Source organism: Cygnus olor, chromosome 3 (genome assembly GCF_009769625.2).
Source record: "Cygnus olor isolate bCygOlo1 chromosome 3, bCygOlo1.pri.v2, whole genome shotgun sequence".
Taxonomy (NCBI): domain Eukaryota; kingdom Metazoa; phylum Chordata; class Aves; order Anseriformes; family Anatidae; genus Cygnus; species Cygnus olor.
Genome location: NC_049171.1, coordinates 92603395 through 92623206, shown reverse-complemented (window position 1 = coordinate 92623206; position 19812 = coordinate 92603395). Strand labels below are relative to the sequence as shown.

The 19812-nt window shown below is 40.8% G+C and overlaps 1 protein-coding gene across 3 annotated transcripts in view; it reads left to right on the top strand.

Annotated features, from left to right (window-relative positions):
* CRIPT (CXXC repeat containing interactor of PDZ3 domain) overlaps positions 1–19812 on the top strand; it is a 66072-nt gene that overhangs the window by 30348 nt on the left and 15912 nt on the right. The window contains exons 5-6 of one of the 3 annotated variants that reach the window (XM_040553469.1): positions 6001–6183; positions 18327–18460. In XM_040553469.1, the coding sequence (XP_040409403.1) occupies positions 6001–6183; positions 18327–18445 (302 nt within the window). In that variant the 3' untranslated portion in view covers positions 18446–18460. Of the gene's footprint in view, positions 1–6000; positions 6184–17777; positions 17918–18326; positions 18461–19812 lie in introns of those variants that run through there. The other 2 variants (XM_040553470.1, XM_040553471.1) reach the window with 2 other exon arrangements.

Below are 19812 nucleotides of genomic sequence, written 5' to 3'. Positions count from 1 at the left end.
ACTGACAAATAACTCCATGAACTGAGACCTTCCCCAGAAACCTAGAAAAAGGTACTTGCACCCTCTTGCATGTCCTTGGCAGGCATAAATGCCTCTTTCCACAGAAATCTAACTGTATACAAACAGGCAATCTGTACTGGAAAAAGAGAAAAGCATCAACAACTTGAAACAAAAGAGTATGAGAATAGAAATGCTAATGAGGTGTCAAATATTCCTTCTCTCTCTTTCCTTTCCTGCTGGTAACTTAATGACAGTCTTCCTGCTAACTATCAACATGATTATCTCACAGATAATAGTTTCATAGGAACTCCCTCGTGGAATACCTCTATTCCCAAATACTGCTCTAAAGCAGCATGTGGTAGACATTGTGCATTTCTGATTTAAAATGACTGTAAATTTGTTTCTCACTCATTAGTCAAAGAGTTTGGTCACATATACTGAGACCAGTAAGACTATCAGATGAGCAAATATGATATTTTCTACTCTAGAAAGTACTAAATCTAGGAAAAGTTGATGATTATTAGAACCTTTGTTATTATATAAGCATGGATAGTTTGAAATCTTTTGTATTTTTTAACATTGCAGTTGGTGTCTGTAGTTAACTTATAAAATAGGTCAGCTAATATTTATATATCTAGCATGAACATCCAATTTTTTGTATTAGAAACACCTCTGGGAGAAGTTTGGCTTCATAAACTGGAGCTTAAGCCAATCTGTATGTGCTAGGCACCAGGCTAAGACCAAGGCTATGAGTCTGACTATTTGCTTGCCATGAGGCTCTGGAAGGTTCCTTTGAAACACCTCGTACCAATCACTGTCAGAGAAAAGGTTTTGGACCAAATGAATCTGGACTTGCACATGCAGGTAATATCCACGTATTGAAACTTTACTGCTGAATTACTGTCTGCTCCTTAGACTACAGCACCAAATTAGCTCTGAGTTTACTTGAATTATTGTCATCTTGTATAGAATTTTGTCTGTCACTTCCTAGGCAACAAGATATTTTAACAGTAGAAATTGAACTAATTCACAGAACAAAACACGGACCCAATGGCACCTATACTGCCTTTAAATTGAACATTTTTGCTTCTTCAGTCAGCTTTTCGATATGTGTGGTCCCTTGGCACCACCTAGTGTTAACAAAATAGATAAACTCTAGACCACCGAGCACAACAGCACTACAAAGATTTCAGCTGCAATAAAAGCTAGTGGTGTTGGGAACTATTAACTAATTAATTTCACGCAATTAAGTTTTTCCAGTTAGAGAATACAAATATACCAGAGCAGGATATTCAAAAAGCTTTTGATGCTTGTAACTTCCAGTCTCTTCTCCCTCTCATGATGTTACACTGAACTAACTGATCAATTCAGAAGGACATTTCTATATCCATTAGAGGCAAATGTAGAATACTTTTCAGGGAAATAAGTTGGGGTGTTAAATGAATCTGCAGGCACAGATTGGGTGGAGAAAATGATTTTCTGCTGTTGTTCCAGGTTAATGTCAGCTTCTGACCCATTCCATAACTGCAGCCCTCTGCATCCCAAACTTAGCTGATGGTTATCAGCCTTTCTAGGAAATGATGCTGACCTTCCAGCTCTTGCATGGATTCCTCCAGAAGCAGAACCATAATTACATACACATGTACTGTACAATTGTATAAGCTACTCTTCAAAAATCTATTAGCAGAGCTTTTCTGTCAACATTTTGTATTTTATGAATTTTGCTACCAAAACATTTGTTTTAATAAAATCAGTAAAAACTATTTAGTTTTAGTATAGAGTGCTATGGCTTCTAAGAAAACTGAGGCAGCGTAGTCTCTGATTTCTGATATGTTGAGACCATGACTTGCAGCAGCTGACTGAAAAGATCTGTGTGAAATGTAGAGTGTGGTTAGCCAAGTGTGAAAAGGAAAAAAATGCTGTGATAGCAAATTACACTTCCTTCTACGTGCTTTGAGAAATGTAGTCAGGCAAAAAAAATAAATTACATCCCATTGTTGGTTTATGCCAGGCCAAATGAAAGTCAGGGAGAGGTGATATCATTTTTTAACTGATAGCTTTGTCTTGTTCTTGTGACTCCATGAATGTGACCCAGCTGCTGGATATTGAGGTATTGCCAGGAATGGCTGGGAAAAGACAATTTGCTATAGATAACTGGAGATAGAGGCAGAGGATGTGTGGAAGACAGAGAACAGAGAGGATATTCAGCATTTAAATTAAACTATGTGGATTCTCATACATCATGAGTTTGGCTATGCATGGAACAGATTATAAGTGCTGTTCTGGAAAAGTAATCAGCTGGACTAGAGAGCCCGAGCCATCATTAAGGAAATAACTGTGATTGCCTTGCTATGGCTCTCTGAGAAGTAGACATCTGGTCCTATGTTGTCCTTTATGCTCCTCGCTAGTCAATGGAGACACCATCTTCAGAAGGTGATACACTCCATGTATCTAAAACATTTATTTTGGAGTGGGATGAATGCAGAGCTCGGTAGGTAGTCCTTCCTCTCCTGGACTGCAGAGGAGGCCTAAAAGGCAAGCTTTGAGATGACGCCAGGTTTAGCTCAGTTAGGTGGGGTGAATCCTGTGCTAATTCAGAGGCAGAAATGAGGCGAGGAGAAGATGCCTGAAGAAAAATAAACAATTAGTAGCATGAACAACCTTTTGCTGTTCTTTATTCAGCATACTTAGGGTAAGGGTAATAGGCATGACAGCCTTGAGACTGAAATCTTGTAAGTGTATAAAATGATCTGCATGCTCATGATATCTCTGTTCTACACTGCCCTCTGCTTATGGACTCCATTTACATTTGTTTCAGCCCATTTGTTGTTATATTAAATAATTTGATGAATGCAAGACTATACTCATAAAACAGGTGGCAGGCTCAAGCCTTTCTCTGAGGACTGATACCACCTGGGTTTTGGTGCAAAATAATTGACAGCACCTTTTTCAGCTATGTCTAGTCTGGTAGTGGCTGGTAGATATAGGCCCTGAGGCTCTCTTGCCTCACAGCTGTCACAACACAACGTGATCTACCCTAGTCTGCCCTTGAGAGTGAGCTCAAAATTCTCATGCAGTGCTTTCTGTAGAGGAAAACCTGGGGTTACATGGGTCGTAAGCTTAGTATGAGTCAAGTTCTGTGACAGGATTGCAAAACAGACAAATGATGTTCTGGGAAGTGTTAATAATAGGGCCATACATAAGCCAAAGAAGGTCATTTTTCTGGTCTGCTTGGCACTGGATTGTTCTTCCACAGCTGGAATAAAGAGTTCTGTTTTGGGTACTGTGTTTCAAAAGAGACGAAAAGCTAGACAATGGGAAGAAAAGCAGTAGAAATGACAGGCAGTTCAGAAAACCTAAGTTCCAAGAAAAGAAAGAAAAGAAGGAAGTTAGGCTAAAAAAAAAAAAAGAAAAAAAAGAAAAAAGGAAAAAAAAAAGAGGGAACTAGGGAACTGAGAGAAGAAGAGAGAGAGCAATCTGCTAAGTATGTTTTCAGTTGTTATGAAGTTGAAGTTGATTCAACTGTTGTCTATGTCCAGTGCAGGTAAGACATTGAGAAGCAATTATCTGAATTTTGTAATGAAAGATTTAACTTAGCCACTAGAAAAACAAAATCTAGTTAGAAGGACAATGAACTAGTGTGAGGGGATGCTAGTTGCTGTCCCTGTGAAGTCACTTTCATTGGAAGCTGTCATGAAATAAGCGTCTGTCAGGAATAACTTGATACACTTCATTCTGTGTTGGTACTGGGGAGTGGACTGAATGATACCAGGAAATCCCTTCCAGATTGTTGTGGTTTAACCCGGCCGGCAGCTAAACACCACACAGCCGTTCGCTCACCCTCCCCCCTCCCTCTCTGGGATGGGGGAGAGAAATGGGAAAGTGAAGCCTGTGAGTTGAGGTAAAGACAGTTTATTAAGACAGGAAAATAATAATAACAATAATAATAATAATAATAATAATGATAATAGTATTACTATTAATAATGTGTACGAAATAAGTGATGCACAATGCAATTGCTCACCACCCGTTGACCGATGCCCAGCCTATCCCCGAGCAGCCGGCCCCCTCACCCCGGCTAGCCACCCCTATATATTGTTCAGCATGACGTCAGATGGTATGGAATACCCCTTTGGCCAGTTTGGGTCAGCTGTCCTGGGTCTGTCCCCTCCCAGCTCCTGCTGCATCCCTAGCCTGCTCGCTGGCAGGACAGAGCAAGAAGCTGAAAAGTCCTTGGCTTGGTGTAAGCACTGCTCTGCAACAATTAAAACATCAGCATGTTATCAGCACTCTTCTCATCCTAATCCAAAACATAGCACCCTGCCAGCTACTAGGAGGAAAATTAACACTGTCCTAACTGAAACCAGGACAGATATCCACCCCTTATTCCATACCATTTATGTCATGCTCAGGTTACACTCTTTCCAATACATTCTAATTAATCACCATTATCATCTATGGTATATAGCAATCATGGTAGTGATGACATACAGTATTATATGATGATTAACATACTACAATTCAACTCATGGGCTATTCTCACCCAGTATTAGGTCCCCTTGAGGTACACACCGGACCTCCCCATTCTTTTGCATTACCCACCAAGTGCATCCAGGTCCCTGAGCAAAAGCAATCCCACGAATGGGCTTGCCTTTTCCTGAGGCAGGAGTAGCCCAGACTGTTTTACCCAGCATGTTTCTTACATGCACTACAGGAACTTCATCCACTTCTACAGTGCGTCACAGGTTTGATTGGGCAGGTCCAGCTCGGTTGGCAGATCCCCTAGTATTGACTAACCAGGTGGCCTTTGCCAAATGTGTTTCCCAATTTTTGAATGTCCCAGCACCCATTGCTTTCAGTGTAGTCTTTAACAGTCCATTGTATCGTTCAACTTTCCCAAAGGCTGGTGCATGATAGGGAATGTGATACACCCACTCAATACCATGTTCTTTGGCCCAAGTGTCTATAAGGTTGTTTCGGAAATGAGTCCCATTGTCTGACTCAATTCTTTCTGGGGTGCCATGTCGCCATAGGACTTGCTTTTCAAGGCCCAGGATAGTGTTCCGGGCGGTGGCATGGGGCACAGGATATGTTTCCAGCCATCCGGTGGTTGCTTCCACCATTGTAAGTACGTGGCGCTTGCCGTTGCGGGTTTGGGGGAGTGTGATGTAATCAATCTGCCAGGCCTCTCCATATTTATATTTCAGCCATCGTCCTCCATACCAAAGAGGCTTTGACCTTTTGGCTTGCTTGATTGCAGCACGTTTCACAATCATGAATAACCTGTGCTATAGTGTCCATGGTCAGGTCCACCCCTCGGTCACGAGCCCATCTGTATGTTGCATCTCTACCTTGATGGCCTGAGGTGTCATGGGCCCATCGGGCTATAAATAATTCACCTTTATGTTGCCAGTCCAGGTCCACCTGAGCCACTTCAATCTTAGCAGCCTGATCCACCTGCTGATTGTTTTGATGTTCTTCAGTAGCCCGATTCTTGGGCACATGAGCATCTACATGGCGTACCTTTACAACCAGGTTCTCTACCCGGGCAGCAATATCTTGCCACAATGCAGCAGCCCAGATGGGTTTGCCCCTGTGCTCCCAGTTGTTCTGCTTCCATTGCTGTAACCACCCCCATAGGGCATTTGCTACCATCCATGAATCAGTATAGAGATAGAGAACTGGCCACTTTTCTCGTTCAGCAATATCTAAAGCCAGCTCTGGCAATAATGGCCTGGAAAGAGGATGAGGAACCCACAGTGGATGAAGTGGCTAAACAACTCCGGCAGTACGAAGAAAGTCTCTCCTCTTCTCTACAGGCCTGCATCTCGAGGAAACCAGGACACAGATATAGATCTCTAAGTCTCATTAATGCTCTCAAATTTCAGGAAAAAAATGTATTTACTTTACACAGACGAAGTGACAGATATGTGACCTTTCCCATCAATTTAACAATATGCCTACCTCTTTTTTCCTCTTTTTTTTTTTTTTTTCCCCTAGAGCTTGCATTCCTTGGCTGCCTCTGGATGCACAAATTGCAGTGGAGGCTGGACCCCCTTGTGCCTGACTACCAATCTGTGGTACCTGCCTTGGACAAGGACTGTGCTGCCTTACTCCATACATTTCTCACTTCATTTCTCACTTCCATCTTGGACCACGGCGCTTTTTCTCAACAGAACAAAGGTAATCCAAGCTAATACAAGAGGGGTGTGCCTGTGCTCTGTATTGTATCATACATAGAGCATATTTCATCTCCCTTTACAGATTCCACTTCATTTTCAGCTATAACTTAAGGTGTTCATTTTGCCATAAAAGTGCTGTAAAGCTTGGGCTTTATATGTGTAAGGACATATCTATTTAGTTGTGCTAGGCTGACTGTCTTATACCTGAGGTCTCATTCAGTTAGCTTTGGTGCTAACAGCAGTTTAAACAACACTAATACATACCTAAGTATAGGATGCAGAATCCATTTAAGATGCTGATAGGAGCTAGCTCCATGATGCTACAACTACGCTTTGAACAAAACCCATACTTTATGCCCCATCTGAGCATGTTTGTGATTGTAAATGGATGTGCCCTTTGAGGATTCTGCTCTTCTGTCTCTTTTCCTAAGTTGGTGAGATCAACTTGGTTGCTTGCCTCAAACATGAAGGTCTCGTGGGTTACTGTTTTCAAAGGTGAGCTCTTGAGTTTAAGCCTTCCCCTTTGTTCCCAAAATCCTGTAAGACTTCCAGAGTTGCTGGAAAACATCTGGTCTGTTCTAGAAAGATTTATCAACAGAAGATACCTTTTGTCACTGTTGATTTGCATGTATTCGTATACACATTTGATGTTAGCCAGCAAAACCTAGCCTTTCTGTCACCTGAATAAAACTATCCTCCCCAAAGAAAACAATCCTCCATTTAAATTCAGCCCCTGGCAAAAAAAACAACCAGGATGTGCTCTCATGACACTAATGTCAGCCAATATGAAACAATACAGGTTCTGTGGGGAAAAGGCTTCTGGTAGAGATGTGGCCTGAGGCTTTCTCTGAAAGGAAGGATCAAAAGGGGAGGCTGTCGCTTTTTCTTCTGTGGGAGAGGGATTTCTTTAAGGGTCATTTCTAACATCATGTTAGTTCATCTTCTGTGTGTTTAGTATCCTAATGTGTATGTCTGGAGTGTCATAACAGGCAAAGTACAGAAATCAAATAAATAACAGGAGGATTGTAGAAGGATGTCAGACTGTAGCTCTATTTAAACCACTGCTTGTTTGCAATCCTAACTAAATTCTCAAGGGTTATTTTCACTTTGTTTTGAACTCTCTCTGAATATTTACAAGTTTGCCTGATGTTCAAGCTGATTAACCGTGCTCATTGTTACAATGTGAAGCTTTAAATCCAGAACTTCTGAATAACAGAAATAATTCCGTTTTGAGGAATGCCTGGAAATGAGTTTGGACTGACAAGTTTAGCTCTGCACTGCAGAGTTTCCTCATTTAATTGACTATATTTTGTTAATTGTCTGCAAAGTAGTTTTGATCTGCTGTGTCTATGCACTTACCTCCTTCAACTAAGAAGAGTAAACATACTTTCCTGGAATTTATCTCCCTCTTAGAATAGGACTGAGTGATTCAAAAACATAAATGAACTAGAATGCTCGCTGTAGTATGGCTCAGAGGAAGATGAAGAAGTTATTCCTGAGCCTTTTGCAAACCTTTATTGCTCCCAAGAACTGAAGGTTACTCAGAGAAGGATCATTCTCATGTTTCTGAGTTTGAAAACAACATATTGTCATTTTTCCTTGTGCTTCCACTTGTGTCCAATACAGCACATGGCAGTAGATAGTAGAGATGGGAAAAGAGGGAAAACTGGTGGAGTATCGCTTAGAGTAGGAGGGAGCCCACAGATCTTCCATTAGCAATGCTGATCAGGCTCTGTATGTACTATAGAGGGTACCAAAACAGGTGGGACCCTGTGACCTTTATCCTTCAGAGCACTGATGGCAAAGTACAAGGTTCTGATTTTAACTTTAGCATATGTTGGATTTCTAATTTTGCTGAGTTGTGAGTATGCATGCTGAAAGGCTACATACTCACCCTCTGCTTCTCCCTTAGGGTATGGCTAAAATGAGGTTTAAGATGAGTCACTCCAAAGCTCTTATTATTGCACAGGCACTGATCAATGTCTGCAAAGAGCCAGTAAAAATACATGCACTGAAATTATTTAAAAGTTTGTATCATATATATTTTTGAAATACAGACCAATACAGGATATAAGGTCCTGTGAAAGACACATTCGTCACTGAATTATGCCATGTAGGGACCACAGGGGCAGGAGTGTACACTTTATTGAAGCAAGTGCTTAAGAAGCTCTCCAGCTGCCTAGATGTACAAAAGATAATAATTATCTTTTCCTCTTTGATACAAAAACAGAAGAAGAAAAAAGGTTTCTAATAGTGACTATCATTTGGTAAGAGGAAGAGGCAGTGGAGCTGTAAGAATGAAACATTTCATAGGCTCCCATTCATTTGTTATGCACATCCTGCTACAGAGATCATGCCTCCAACACAGAATATAGATGTCAGAATCCAGTATTAAATATTCTTACCTCATTTCCTAAGGTGTTCATAATTGTCAGTCATCCTGCAGATTTTACAACTGATACTAAAAAGAGAACAATTTATTGCCATATTGTGTCTTGAAGGTGTCTACACTCCATAAATAATGACCTTGTCAGATAACAGCTGAACAAAGGGAGAAGACGTAGTGGTTGAGTATGTAGTTCTTCCAGTCCTGCTGTATGATATTTTAAAGAGTAAGCTGTAATATTTAATAAACCAAATAAACAGGCTTCCAAATTGGCAGGAGGAATAAACAGTAGAAGAACTAGAAGGACATCTGGTAGAATACTTTCTTCTCTTTTTAGCTGTCAGCTGCAAGGAATGTTCCCAGGACAATAAACTCAGAATCCAGTTGGGAAAACAATAATTGTTTTCCACTCTTGTCATCAGGAAACTGAAGGCAGAACAAAGTACTTAACTTGTGTTATCACAGTGACAGATGTCTGCAGCATTCCCACCACCCCTCGTACCCCCAGATTGTTTGTTAGTGTCTGCATTCAGTGAGTTTAAGACTTTAGGATATGCATGTGGACTACACAAGCAGCCTGAATGTTCATGAGTGAAAGAATAAATATGGAAGTATTACAAAGTATTGATTTCTCTGTATAGCTACATGTTACCTGCTGTCCACTCTACTTCAAGTTGTCCACTCAAAGAGATTATAGCTGGCAAACATTACTTATGACCAAGAGAGTTGTCTTCAAAGTTTAGGAGTAACTTTCCAATTTTAAATATTATTAATAGGTCAGATTCTGGCATTTCCATCAAACATTTCAAGGAAACAAAGTCCTGCCTGACCATCCACTGATGAATCACTAATAGCTGGAGTCTTTTCCAGTCCCTTGGGATAAGAGCTACTCAGCCTGGAAATACAAAGCTAATCCTTTGTTTCTCCAAAGAAGAAACTTTTTTCTACTAAGTCAAAAGGAGTCTTGCTATTGTTTTGAATAAACACTGTAATTCTTCTCAGCAAGGAGTGACATTGGTAGGAGGCATTGTTTCTCTCAGCAGTCCCAGAACAGGGACAAAGCCTGCCTTGCTGGGATCGTGCTGTTGAGGAGCAAGAGTTACAAGGTTTCCTCCTGGCACTACTCTGTGTGCCTGGGTCTGGGTGGAAGCTCTTGTAGCTCTCAGGTTGGCCCCAAATGCAAGAATTGTAAAGGGTGCTGGTCATCCTGCATGAAACCTTCTCTGTCCTTTTGCTTTGAGCATTAGGTTTATGGAAGAGCTACAAGAAGTTCGTGCTGCTGCTTCAGGGGCAAAGAAGTTCCTGTATGGTGAATTCTTTATCTATTACCCGATAACATCCTGCCATGTTTTCTATACAGGGGAAAAAAGCCTTCTCTGAAGGCGTACCATAGCTTGTTGCAGTAGCCAGCCAAAGACAGGCCAAGCAGCTATTTTTTAATTAATTTTCATGACCACACTGAGCACCATGCCCACTAGCATGGAAAATCCCAGTAAAGAAATGAGGACAATGCAATCCTGCATTGTTGCTTGTGTCTCCTAAGTAATCCTGTTCAGTCACATACTATTTCTAGTGTCTGCTCAGCAGCATGATATGTGTTACCTCAGACTCTGGCTCCTGTGTGTGCCTTCTATCAGCTTTGCAAGACTTCATGAACAATTAATGGGAAAAATGTAAAGGACAGAGAGGCAACTGATCAGCACTAGCTCCTGAATAAGACACAGTCCCTGAAATGTGTGGAAAATAACAGCTCTTCTAAAATTGATTGCTTGCATATACAGATATAGGAGATGGTGAATGCTACAGACTCTATGAATTTCCTCAGCCATCATGTTTAGGTGCAGCTCTGAATGTTAAATATTAGGTGATTCAGTTGCCTAATCAGAAGCATCTCATGTCTTCTTATATCCTGACCAGCCTTCAGTTGCTGCTGAAGAAGGGCTTAGATCTTCTGGAAGTCCTTATCATACCTGTCAGTCCAATGTAGATCCCTTAACAACCTAGGGCATCTAAATGGCATAGATACCTAGTCCAGATCTGTCCTGATTCCTCCCAAGATGTCTGCCTAGCTGGGAAAATGGGATTCATTTGAAGTTCAAAGCTTGTATTTTCTGAGTAGAATAAAAGGGTTTCCTTTGTCTTAGTTAAATGGATCATTAGGAGAACAAGCAGCCCTTCATGTTTTGGCACATGAAAGGAAACCCAGAAGGTCACGAGCTCTCACATGCAACCAAAAACTGTATATAGTGTATCTATAATCTGTATGTAAGCCACGGTGAAGAGTACCAGTCTTGCAGTCACCTGACTGCTTTCATGCAATCAAAGGCAGTGGAGTCCTTTGATTAAGGATTTATGAGATTTCAGTGGCATCGAAGACTGTCTTTATTTAAATGTGAGTAGACTTGTGAGAATTGAAGCCATTGTGTGATGAGAAGAATGTACTGGTTTTTGTGGTGGTTTTACCTTGCTGGGTAGCTGAACTCCACCACAACTGCTCTCTCACTCCCCCTCCTCCTCAGAAGAGGGGGAGAAGAAAGGATGCTGGAAAGAAAAAAAAAGGCTTATGGGTTGAGATAAGGATAATTTAATTAAAGGTTAAAGGAAGAGGGAAACAACAAGCAAAGGCTGTGTGGAAGCACAGAGAGAGAAAAAAATTATTCTCTACTTCCCATCAATATCAATGAGTGATGTTCAGCCATGCCCCGGGAAGCAGAGCCTCGATATGCGTAATGGTTGTTTGGGAAAGATGTCTTCATAACAAGAGGCCCCCCTCTCCTTCCCCTTTCCCAACTTTTATTGCTGAGTGTGACACCATATGGTATGGATATCCCTTTGGTCGGTTTAGGTCAACTGTCTGGTGATGTCCCCTCCCCACATCTCGTCCACCCCCAGCCTACTGGCTCTTGGGGGACGTTGGAGGCAGTCTTGATGCTGTTCCAGTATTATGCAGCAGTAGACAAAACTACAGTGTGATACCAATGCTGTTCTAGTACAAGTGCAGAACACAACGCTATATGGACCGCTGCAGGGAAAGTTAACTCCATCCCAGCAAGACCCAGTAAGTTACATGACTTACAGATCTCAGTGAAGTGTTCTACATCTACAAATTTCTTTCCAGAAATGATTTAAATACACTTCACGCCATGTGACTCAAACAATTCCATGAAAGAAGTGGAGCTAAATAAAATAAAAGTAAGCTGAAACTTTCATCATTGCTCTACAAACACATAATCTTATCATGTATTTTATGATAGTGGGATGATGTGGATTTCCTAAATCTAAGTCCTGGAATGACATAATGTCACACTTAGTTGTATAATGTCAAAGAAAAATTACACATTCTAAAAGATAAAGTAAAAAGAGCCCTGAAAGATATAACAACAACGATGACAAAACCTTATGATCTGGGGTGTCTGCCTCATGAATTTTGAATACTTGTCATTAGCAGTACCGAAACAAAATGTTGGGTTTTAGATTATCAGGCTCTTCAGGTTCTTACGGCTGCTCAAGCACAGCATACTCGGTGTCTTGTCCCACTGGTCTACCCTGGAAACCTCAGTTTTACTGGTAGCTCCAGGTTAAACTTCAGCAGTAGCGAACCTGGTGTGAGAGCAATCCCACACACCACTCCTACTCTGTACTCTAACTTCTATGAAGCAACAGGAATCCCCTATACCAAAAGTGGGTCTGGAAAGGCAAATCATTGCAAGATCTGCTCACTTAGCCATCCAGTCTGAAATAAAAGCAGCTGCAAGGAAAGTATTGTATCTTAGAAGACGGTGAATGCAATGCCGTGCCCTCATGGGCATGCCCCATGGGTGGCTTTTGGCATTTTGGCAAAAACAACTAGGCTTCAATGATCTTTGACAGTCCTGTTTGATCTTGTTAAAGGGGAAACCACCCTTCAGTCTTCGGTTTTTCCTTGACAGTTCCCGCTTTCACTTTGGAGTCACTCCTCCACAGACACTAGTCATCTTTATGATAACATCTAGGCATGTGACATCATGGGCTAGATCTGAAGAGATAATCTGCTGTCTGGGAATCAGACTTCTCCTTGAAACCAGTGCCTCTCCAGGGATGCCTCTTTCCTTGTGGGATCTCCCTCAGAAGGAACTTCCCTTCATGCCACAAGAATCAACCAAAACACACACCCTGCCAGAGGGCCTCTGGCATGGCTGATGCACATAAACGTCAGTTTTCTTTGCAGACTTCCAAATAAGCAAATGACAGCCATTCCAAATGCCAACCTTTTGCCCTCAACAACATCCTGGATGTTTCCTTTCTTAGCTGAGGGCTACAGCTGAATTAACTGTCCTGGCCGCTTTGGCTATCACCATACAGGCTGCTGGTGAGACATCCTAGTTTACTGGAGCTCTCGGCAGCAGCACCACAGCTGTGACGATCCTAGAAGGTGATCTGGGCCCACCAAGCAGCTTGGACTCTGCGTGGTCACAGATGAATCAGCATGCTCAGGAATTACAGCACAGACTTGACTGGCTAGAGCTACTGCACATGCAGCAGTCATTTGCAGGAGTGTTTTTTGTGTCTTTGTGCTTTTTGTTTGTTTGTTCGTTTTTAAAGGCCAGCTCGCAAAGCTCCCTGTCTTGATTCTCTGCTGTATGTACTAGAAAAACTGAACACTGAGAGAATTGAAGGCCCGATCAGTTCTTTTGTAACCTCTTCTGTGCTTTCTGTCAAGGCTTATGTGTCCTGTGTGACACAGGGCAGAAATTTTGTTTGCTGGGTTCTATCATGCTTGACAAACCCTGTCATGGGAACACCTAAATGCGGTACCCGCTTGTACTTTCTCTAATACCTTCCCTCAGAGCTCCCAGTGAGGCCTAGTTTCCTTCCTCCTGCCTTGGTGGGCTGAGAATGTTCCACCTCAGCTCGCCTCATGGGAGTAAAAAGCAAAGGATTAGACAAGAGGCAGCATGCCTTTGAAGACATGGATGTATGCAGGAAGACCTAATTCTGCCACCTTCACTTCTCTCAAAATATACTCAGTGAGTCACTTAGCTGACCTTCACACCCTTATTCACTGATTCATACAGCAATGTACAGAGGGAAGATGACAGAAGCAACAAGTCTGGAATATGTTTACTTCTTGTGACTCAAGTCATGCATGCTAAATCAAACTAGCAGGGTTCTCTAACTCAGATTTTGGATCTGCGAAGTAATTTTGTATGTAAACAAGTTATGGAATACCTTCCTTATGATCAGTCTTTTTCAACGTATGTATGCAATTTTTCTCTCTCAAAAAGCACCTTCTCTCCTGCAGGGAAGGAGATAGAGGGATCCTCCTAGCTTAGGCCTCAAGAGAGAAGAACCTGTGAAAAATGTCAGGAGCTACTGAAGGAGTGGAGGAGCAGAAGGAGTGAGGAGAAAGCAGGTCATGGAAAGCAGAACAACAGGGAGGGGATTTGGATATTGAGGCGGAATTGTTTATGTCAGAAGTATAGCCCTGCAAACTCAGAGCTTTGCTCTGTTCCCGTTTTAACAAGTATAAAAGAATAACTTTGCTGAAATCTATGGGATGAATTTCAAGGAGGTGAGAGGTAGGTCTCTAGGTTTCTCTTTTACGGGGCCTTCCTAATTTATCCATAGCTTGCCTCTAGATCCTTAACTCTCAAAAGCGGAGCTTCTTGTACATGACCATAAAGGCCAGATGTTCAAAGAGGGCAAACAATTTGTTCATCTGTGCATGCAAAAGCTACCTCAGTGGTCGTTCTTATCCCAGAACTGAGAACTGAGAACTTTTAGTTTATTGTTTGGACAGACAAGGAGAGGAGGGACGGAGCATACACTGAATCAGCACATTGCACAAAAGGGTTGAACAAACCATAGGAGGTGAGCTTTAGGTGTGTGCAACAGCAGCATGCTTGAAATGTTGCCACCAAGTCATTCTCAAGGATCTGTACATCTAAAAAAGAACTATGATATTTATATGTCAGTTTAGCAGACATCATTAGTTCAAATGGCTTTTCTTTTTGGAAAATGAAAGGGAAATGATTAAGACAACGTAAACAGTTATCAAAACAGTTGATTTTATTGCAAACATATACAGTGGGCTTCTGAGAGACTATTTCATATCATGTGATTCTGAGTCCTGAAAAGTGTTAGAACACTGAAAACCTGACTGGCATTTAACTGTAAGGGAGCTGTAACAGTAAGACAAACTCATTTGAAGAAATATTAAAAGTGCCAGGATATTAAATGTACTTATAATGCTCTCTGCTCTCTTGCAAAGCCCTCTATTCTTCCCTGCTGATTTTTCCTCTAAATGGGGATTCTTTGCCAATGAAAACAGAAAAAGATTTTCACATTCTCAAATGTCTTAGCTTTTGGCATTTGGAGTAAAACCAGCTACTTTTGAAAAAAATATTTTTTTTTTAATGGAAAACTTACGTTTCTTAAGAGTCTAGAAGCTATAAAAAGAGTCTTGAAATCATTGCAATTTTTAAAAACAATAATGCAATTCATGTGTTTTCTAAAGCAAATTTAATTAGTTTTTAGTAATTATCTCACAAAAAGGGTAAGTATTTCCAGCAAGCCAACATATAATACCAGAATTTGCAATTGTTTTTCAGTGTCTCTATTGTGGCACATTGATGAGATCAGTCAATAGAAGCTGAAGAAAATTTCAGAGGTGGAAAAAGTTGTTGTGACAGAATGAATGACACACGGGAATTCTGCAGCCATAGTGGCAGTCCTGTTACAGTACAACATCCTACTCTGTCAGGAGAACAATGCAATTACTATGCAAAAATAATAAATCTTTTCAGATTTTCTGAATTTACGAATAAAGGTATCAGAAGTGTTCAAATTATAGATGTGTTCCATGGAAAATCTTTACCTCAAAAAAGCATAAAGAGAAGTGTTTGAAACTTAGGAGAGAATAATTTGTAGGTCATTTAGACCTCTCTGACTCTGCTTCTTATGCATGTGGACATACTTCCTGTTCCTCATGTGACAAAGGCCGCCCCAAGAACATAGACTCTCTCTCTATGCCTCTTCAAGTCTACATTTATTCATAAGCCCTGCAGCCAGAAAGAATTATCTGTCATCTTGTCTCACTCAGGCATAATACAGGCAGCTGGGTTTCACAAATCAAGCCCACCCCTTCTAGTAGAAGGATACCCCATCTGGGTGTAGAAATGGCAAATGCTGTGGGCCCACAAACCATCCTTCTCTGATTTCCCTGCAACCCTGGAGGTGAGCCCAAGAGCTCTGCCCTGCCAGAAGAAGGCAGCTTACCTGTGAGGAGTGAGCTACTTGCAAATCATAGGAGAGCTGGATGGATTCTCTCGCAGTTCCACTTACTGAAGGAAAGGTCCTTTTTGGGGGGGCAGAATTTCCCCAAGTTACACGCACAAACCAAGAATGAAATGTATAATATTGGACAAGAGCAGACTCTTGGAAATGCCAGGAGAGGAAAAACTCTTTTTCAAACCTCTAGATTTTCACCATATTCACTGCAGATCACAGAAGTCACAGCAGCAACCTGAGTACTTTCTGACAGAGAACCTCAAATCACTCAGCAGTGTTAAATTAATAGAAAAGAAAAATAATATTTTTAAAGTCCTTTTCTCTGCTCACTTCATCATCAAGTACTGTTCAGTCATATTACAGAAAGCCCTCTGAGCAGAGTATGAATAAGCCAAATTTTAGGCCCAAGGAAGGGGAAGAATGTTAAGAGAGAGGAGATCTATAGATGATCCCTCAGAGTACAGACACGTATTGTTGCAACAGTAGGTGTCAAAGCCTGCTGCAACAGCACCATGGTTCTATGGTGTGTGAAAGGAAGATCAAACAAGTAAAATAGACTTATAATGCATTTAAATTTGAAGGGAAAGTGAAAAAAAATAAAAATCAGTGGTCTTTATTCACAGTGCAATGAATTTCTGCAGAATTTTGAAAAACACCCTTAATTATCCATGTAATTCCAGAGCATGCTAAAAAAGAGATTTGACCATCTATCTTTGTAACTATTCTGAAAAGACAGTTGAAAGCCTGCTAGGAATGAATATCTTGCTGGCAATGAGAGAGCTGCCCTGCTGGCTATGCATTAAAGCAGAAATTTTGTTTTAATTTGAACTGAAATACCTTGACAACTCCAGAACAGTCGGCAGTGGTCTCTGGTTTTACTTCTGTGAAAAGGAGGACAGAACCTGGTCCTGAATAACTGACTTTATTGCTTTCTGCTCTGCATGCGTAGGAATCATAAAGAGAAGGATTTACATGACATTATTTGAGCACTTTGGTAACGAGACAAATCTGTTCTAACACATATTATAGGGATAAAAGGGAAAAGAATAGAATGATACCAATCTTATAGCAAGAAAAGTAAAGTTATATAAAAATCCATATTACTGATATTAAGAAAAATAATTTCTGAAACTCCTGAGACAAGAAGCTACATAATCATGAGGGAAAAAAAAAAAAAAAAAAAAAAAAGCAGAAGTAAGAATTCCAGCACCAAGGAGGAATTTCAGAGATTTGGGAACACAACTGAATAGCTGTGAAAGTTCATATCTAAACTAGCTATCTTGACAGTATCTACTACAAGTGCACTGCAAGAATTAAGAGGACAACAACGAAAGAAACACTCAAAATGCATTATTTGTGGCTGTTGAAAAACTGAAATCTCTGCTGTGACACAACCTGTTAAGTTTTAGCATTTTGTGCCTTTAAATCAGAATGAGAAACTAATGCAACCCATCCAGAAACTCAGCTAACAATCTTCCAGCAACTCACCACCAAAGTTTAAAAAAAAATAAAAATTGAAGGCAGAGTTAAACAAACTGAAACACTGACAAAACTAAATGGATTCCCAGTAATATGAAAAAGAAAGCCAAAGTAATATTCCAGATGGAGATTATTTGGAGTTATAGCAGTGAACTGTGTAAAGCTAAAGGAATTGTAATAAAGAATGAAAATGAAGCTTTGGCTATTAAATGGAGGGAATAGGAAACTGTACCACTGAGAGATGGGTGTGTTAGGCAGCAATGAGAAATGGGATACTCTTTGCAAGAGATCAGTTCCCAAGCTGACAATTCTGCAAAAGCAAAACAAAACCAGCAACGCTTCCTAAATATCTCATCATCCATATTGGGTTATGAAAGCTGACTTGTGCATGCACTAAGATTTGACATCAGGAAACAGAAAACAGGTAAAATAAATCCCTCTGTTCTTCTCCTACTCTGCAGGCTGGCCAGCAGAACTGCTTTGAAGTACTGACTCTGGGAGCCTTCTGCTGTGCTAGTGAAAGCTTAAAGAGGACTCCACTTCTCAGGGAGATGGGCGCTGCAGAAGCTTTGCACTGGAGCCCAAGTCCCTGCAAGCCTAGTGATGGTATCCAGTGAACATTTACCAATTTCCTCTTCACTTCTAAAGATGGTGGGATAAGGGATAAGGAAAGTATCTGGGGTGAGAGAGTGAGTTAGAAAAGGGCAGCCCAGTGCCATCAGAAGTAACCATAGCCAAGGGCTCAGGTACTTAGTGGGGCTTCTGAAGTTCTGCACCCTGGCTGGCCAAACAGACAGTTCAGGTCAGCTGGCCACAGCAGCCGGGAGAAGGATCCCAGGCACTAATCTGCCATGCTTGAGGGCACCAGGATACCCGAATCTTTCTTAAAGCTGCAAAAGCTCATTGTGAATGTGTTTTATTTCAATGTGATATTAAGCTGCAGATGACATTTACACTTAGAGGCTTCTGCACAGCTTGGTTTCCAGTTTGATCTCACCTCTCTTTATCAGAGACCATGTCCAACCCCATGTGCTCCAGCTGGATCTTCCACTGCATTCTCAGACAGCCTATGGCCAAGTTAAATATTGAACTGGGGGACTGGCAAAATCTTTTTCCTGCTAAGGACTGAAAGCCTTCTGAACACCTTTAGCAGGTCAGAACTTGACATATGTCTTAATATTATCCAACAATAACCAGAAAAATAAATAAACTCTTTGTTGACAAGCAGTCTGAAATAAAATCACAAGTCACATTGAGGCTTGAAGTCCCACTTCCCTCTCCCTCGTAGTTTCCCTTGCCCTGAACTCTGAAATCTGGATGTCTGCTGTTTCTGCACCAGCCTCCATTTCTTTGGCCCATTACTGTTGTTGGCTGCTTCTCCTTCAGTTTTTACACCCACATTTCACTCTCTCTGCCCATCCTGGTTTTCACTCTCACAAGAGAAAGCAGACTAGATCAAAGTCCTTCTGACAGAAATGAGTCCAGGTCAAAGGTTTAGCAGTTGGAACTGCTAAATATCATGGAGGAGAAGTTTATATGCAAAACATCAGTTATATGTGGTAAAAATATGAACTGAGATGTCATTGACTCTTCAGAAGTCACTGAGATCCTTGTATTGATATGTTCTGGTTTAACTCCTAGGAGAAGGGAATATTTATATTTAAAGCCTTCTGTTTCTATATTGTTTCTTAAGTTATATTTATTGCTTGACAGTGAAAAATTGATCTACACCTGTTATATCTAAGTCTCTTAACAAGTTTGAAATATACCAGAGTGGAACATCTATTTGACATTTAAAAGAATGAGACAGTTGTGTACTGTGCTTAACTGTGACGCTGTCAATCAGCTCTTTTTTGTGTATCATAGGCGGCGCTCACAAACTGTGTGAAATGTTTTCTAGACACAATAGGAATGCAGTCCTGACCTTTAAAAAAAGAGTTAAGTCTGTGTAGTTTGCTTGCATATTTGGTATGTTTATCTGCTAGGACATATTTAGCACAGTCCTAAAATTGAGACTCTTATCAGAGCTAACATAGAGTGTGAAGTAAAATTCAGTGCAAATGTCCCTAAATTAAACTGTATCAGACTTTTTTATCCCTAGTTTCTGTGACATGTTCCAAGTGGGCGGCAGTCAGACGTGATTGTAAGTCACTCTTTTCTGTTCTCTGACTTGAGCACTATCCAAGATAGATGGTGGGCACCTCCAAAATAGCTTATGCACTCACCTCAAAGACTTTAGGAAGACCTTAGATTCACTGTCATTCTGTAAGACTTACCTGGCAAAATCCAAAAATTGTCTTCTCGTATCAGTTTAAACTCTGTCATTTTTCACTCCTTTGCAATTTGAGAAGGCTTTGGCAGCAGCAGACTGGAATTATCTTTTGCAGACTCAGGAAGATGGTACTAAACTGTGTCATTCTTAAATCACATTAGAGTTTTTTTTTGTTGTTTTTTTTTTTTTCAGGAACAGCACTAGAAACTTTTTAAAAATGAAAG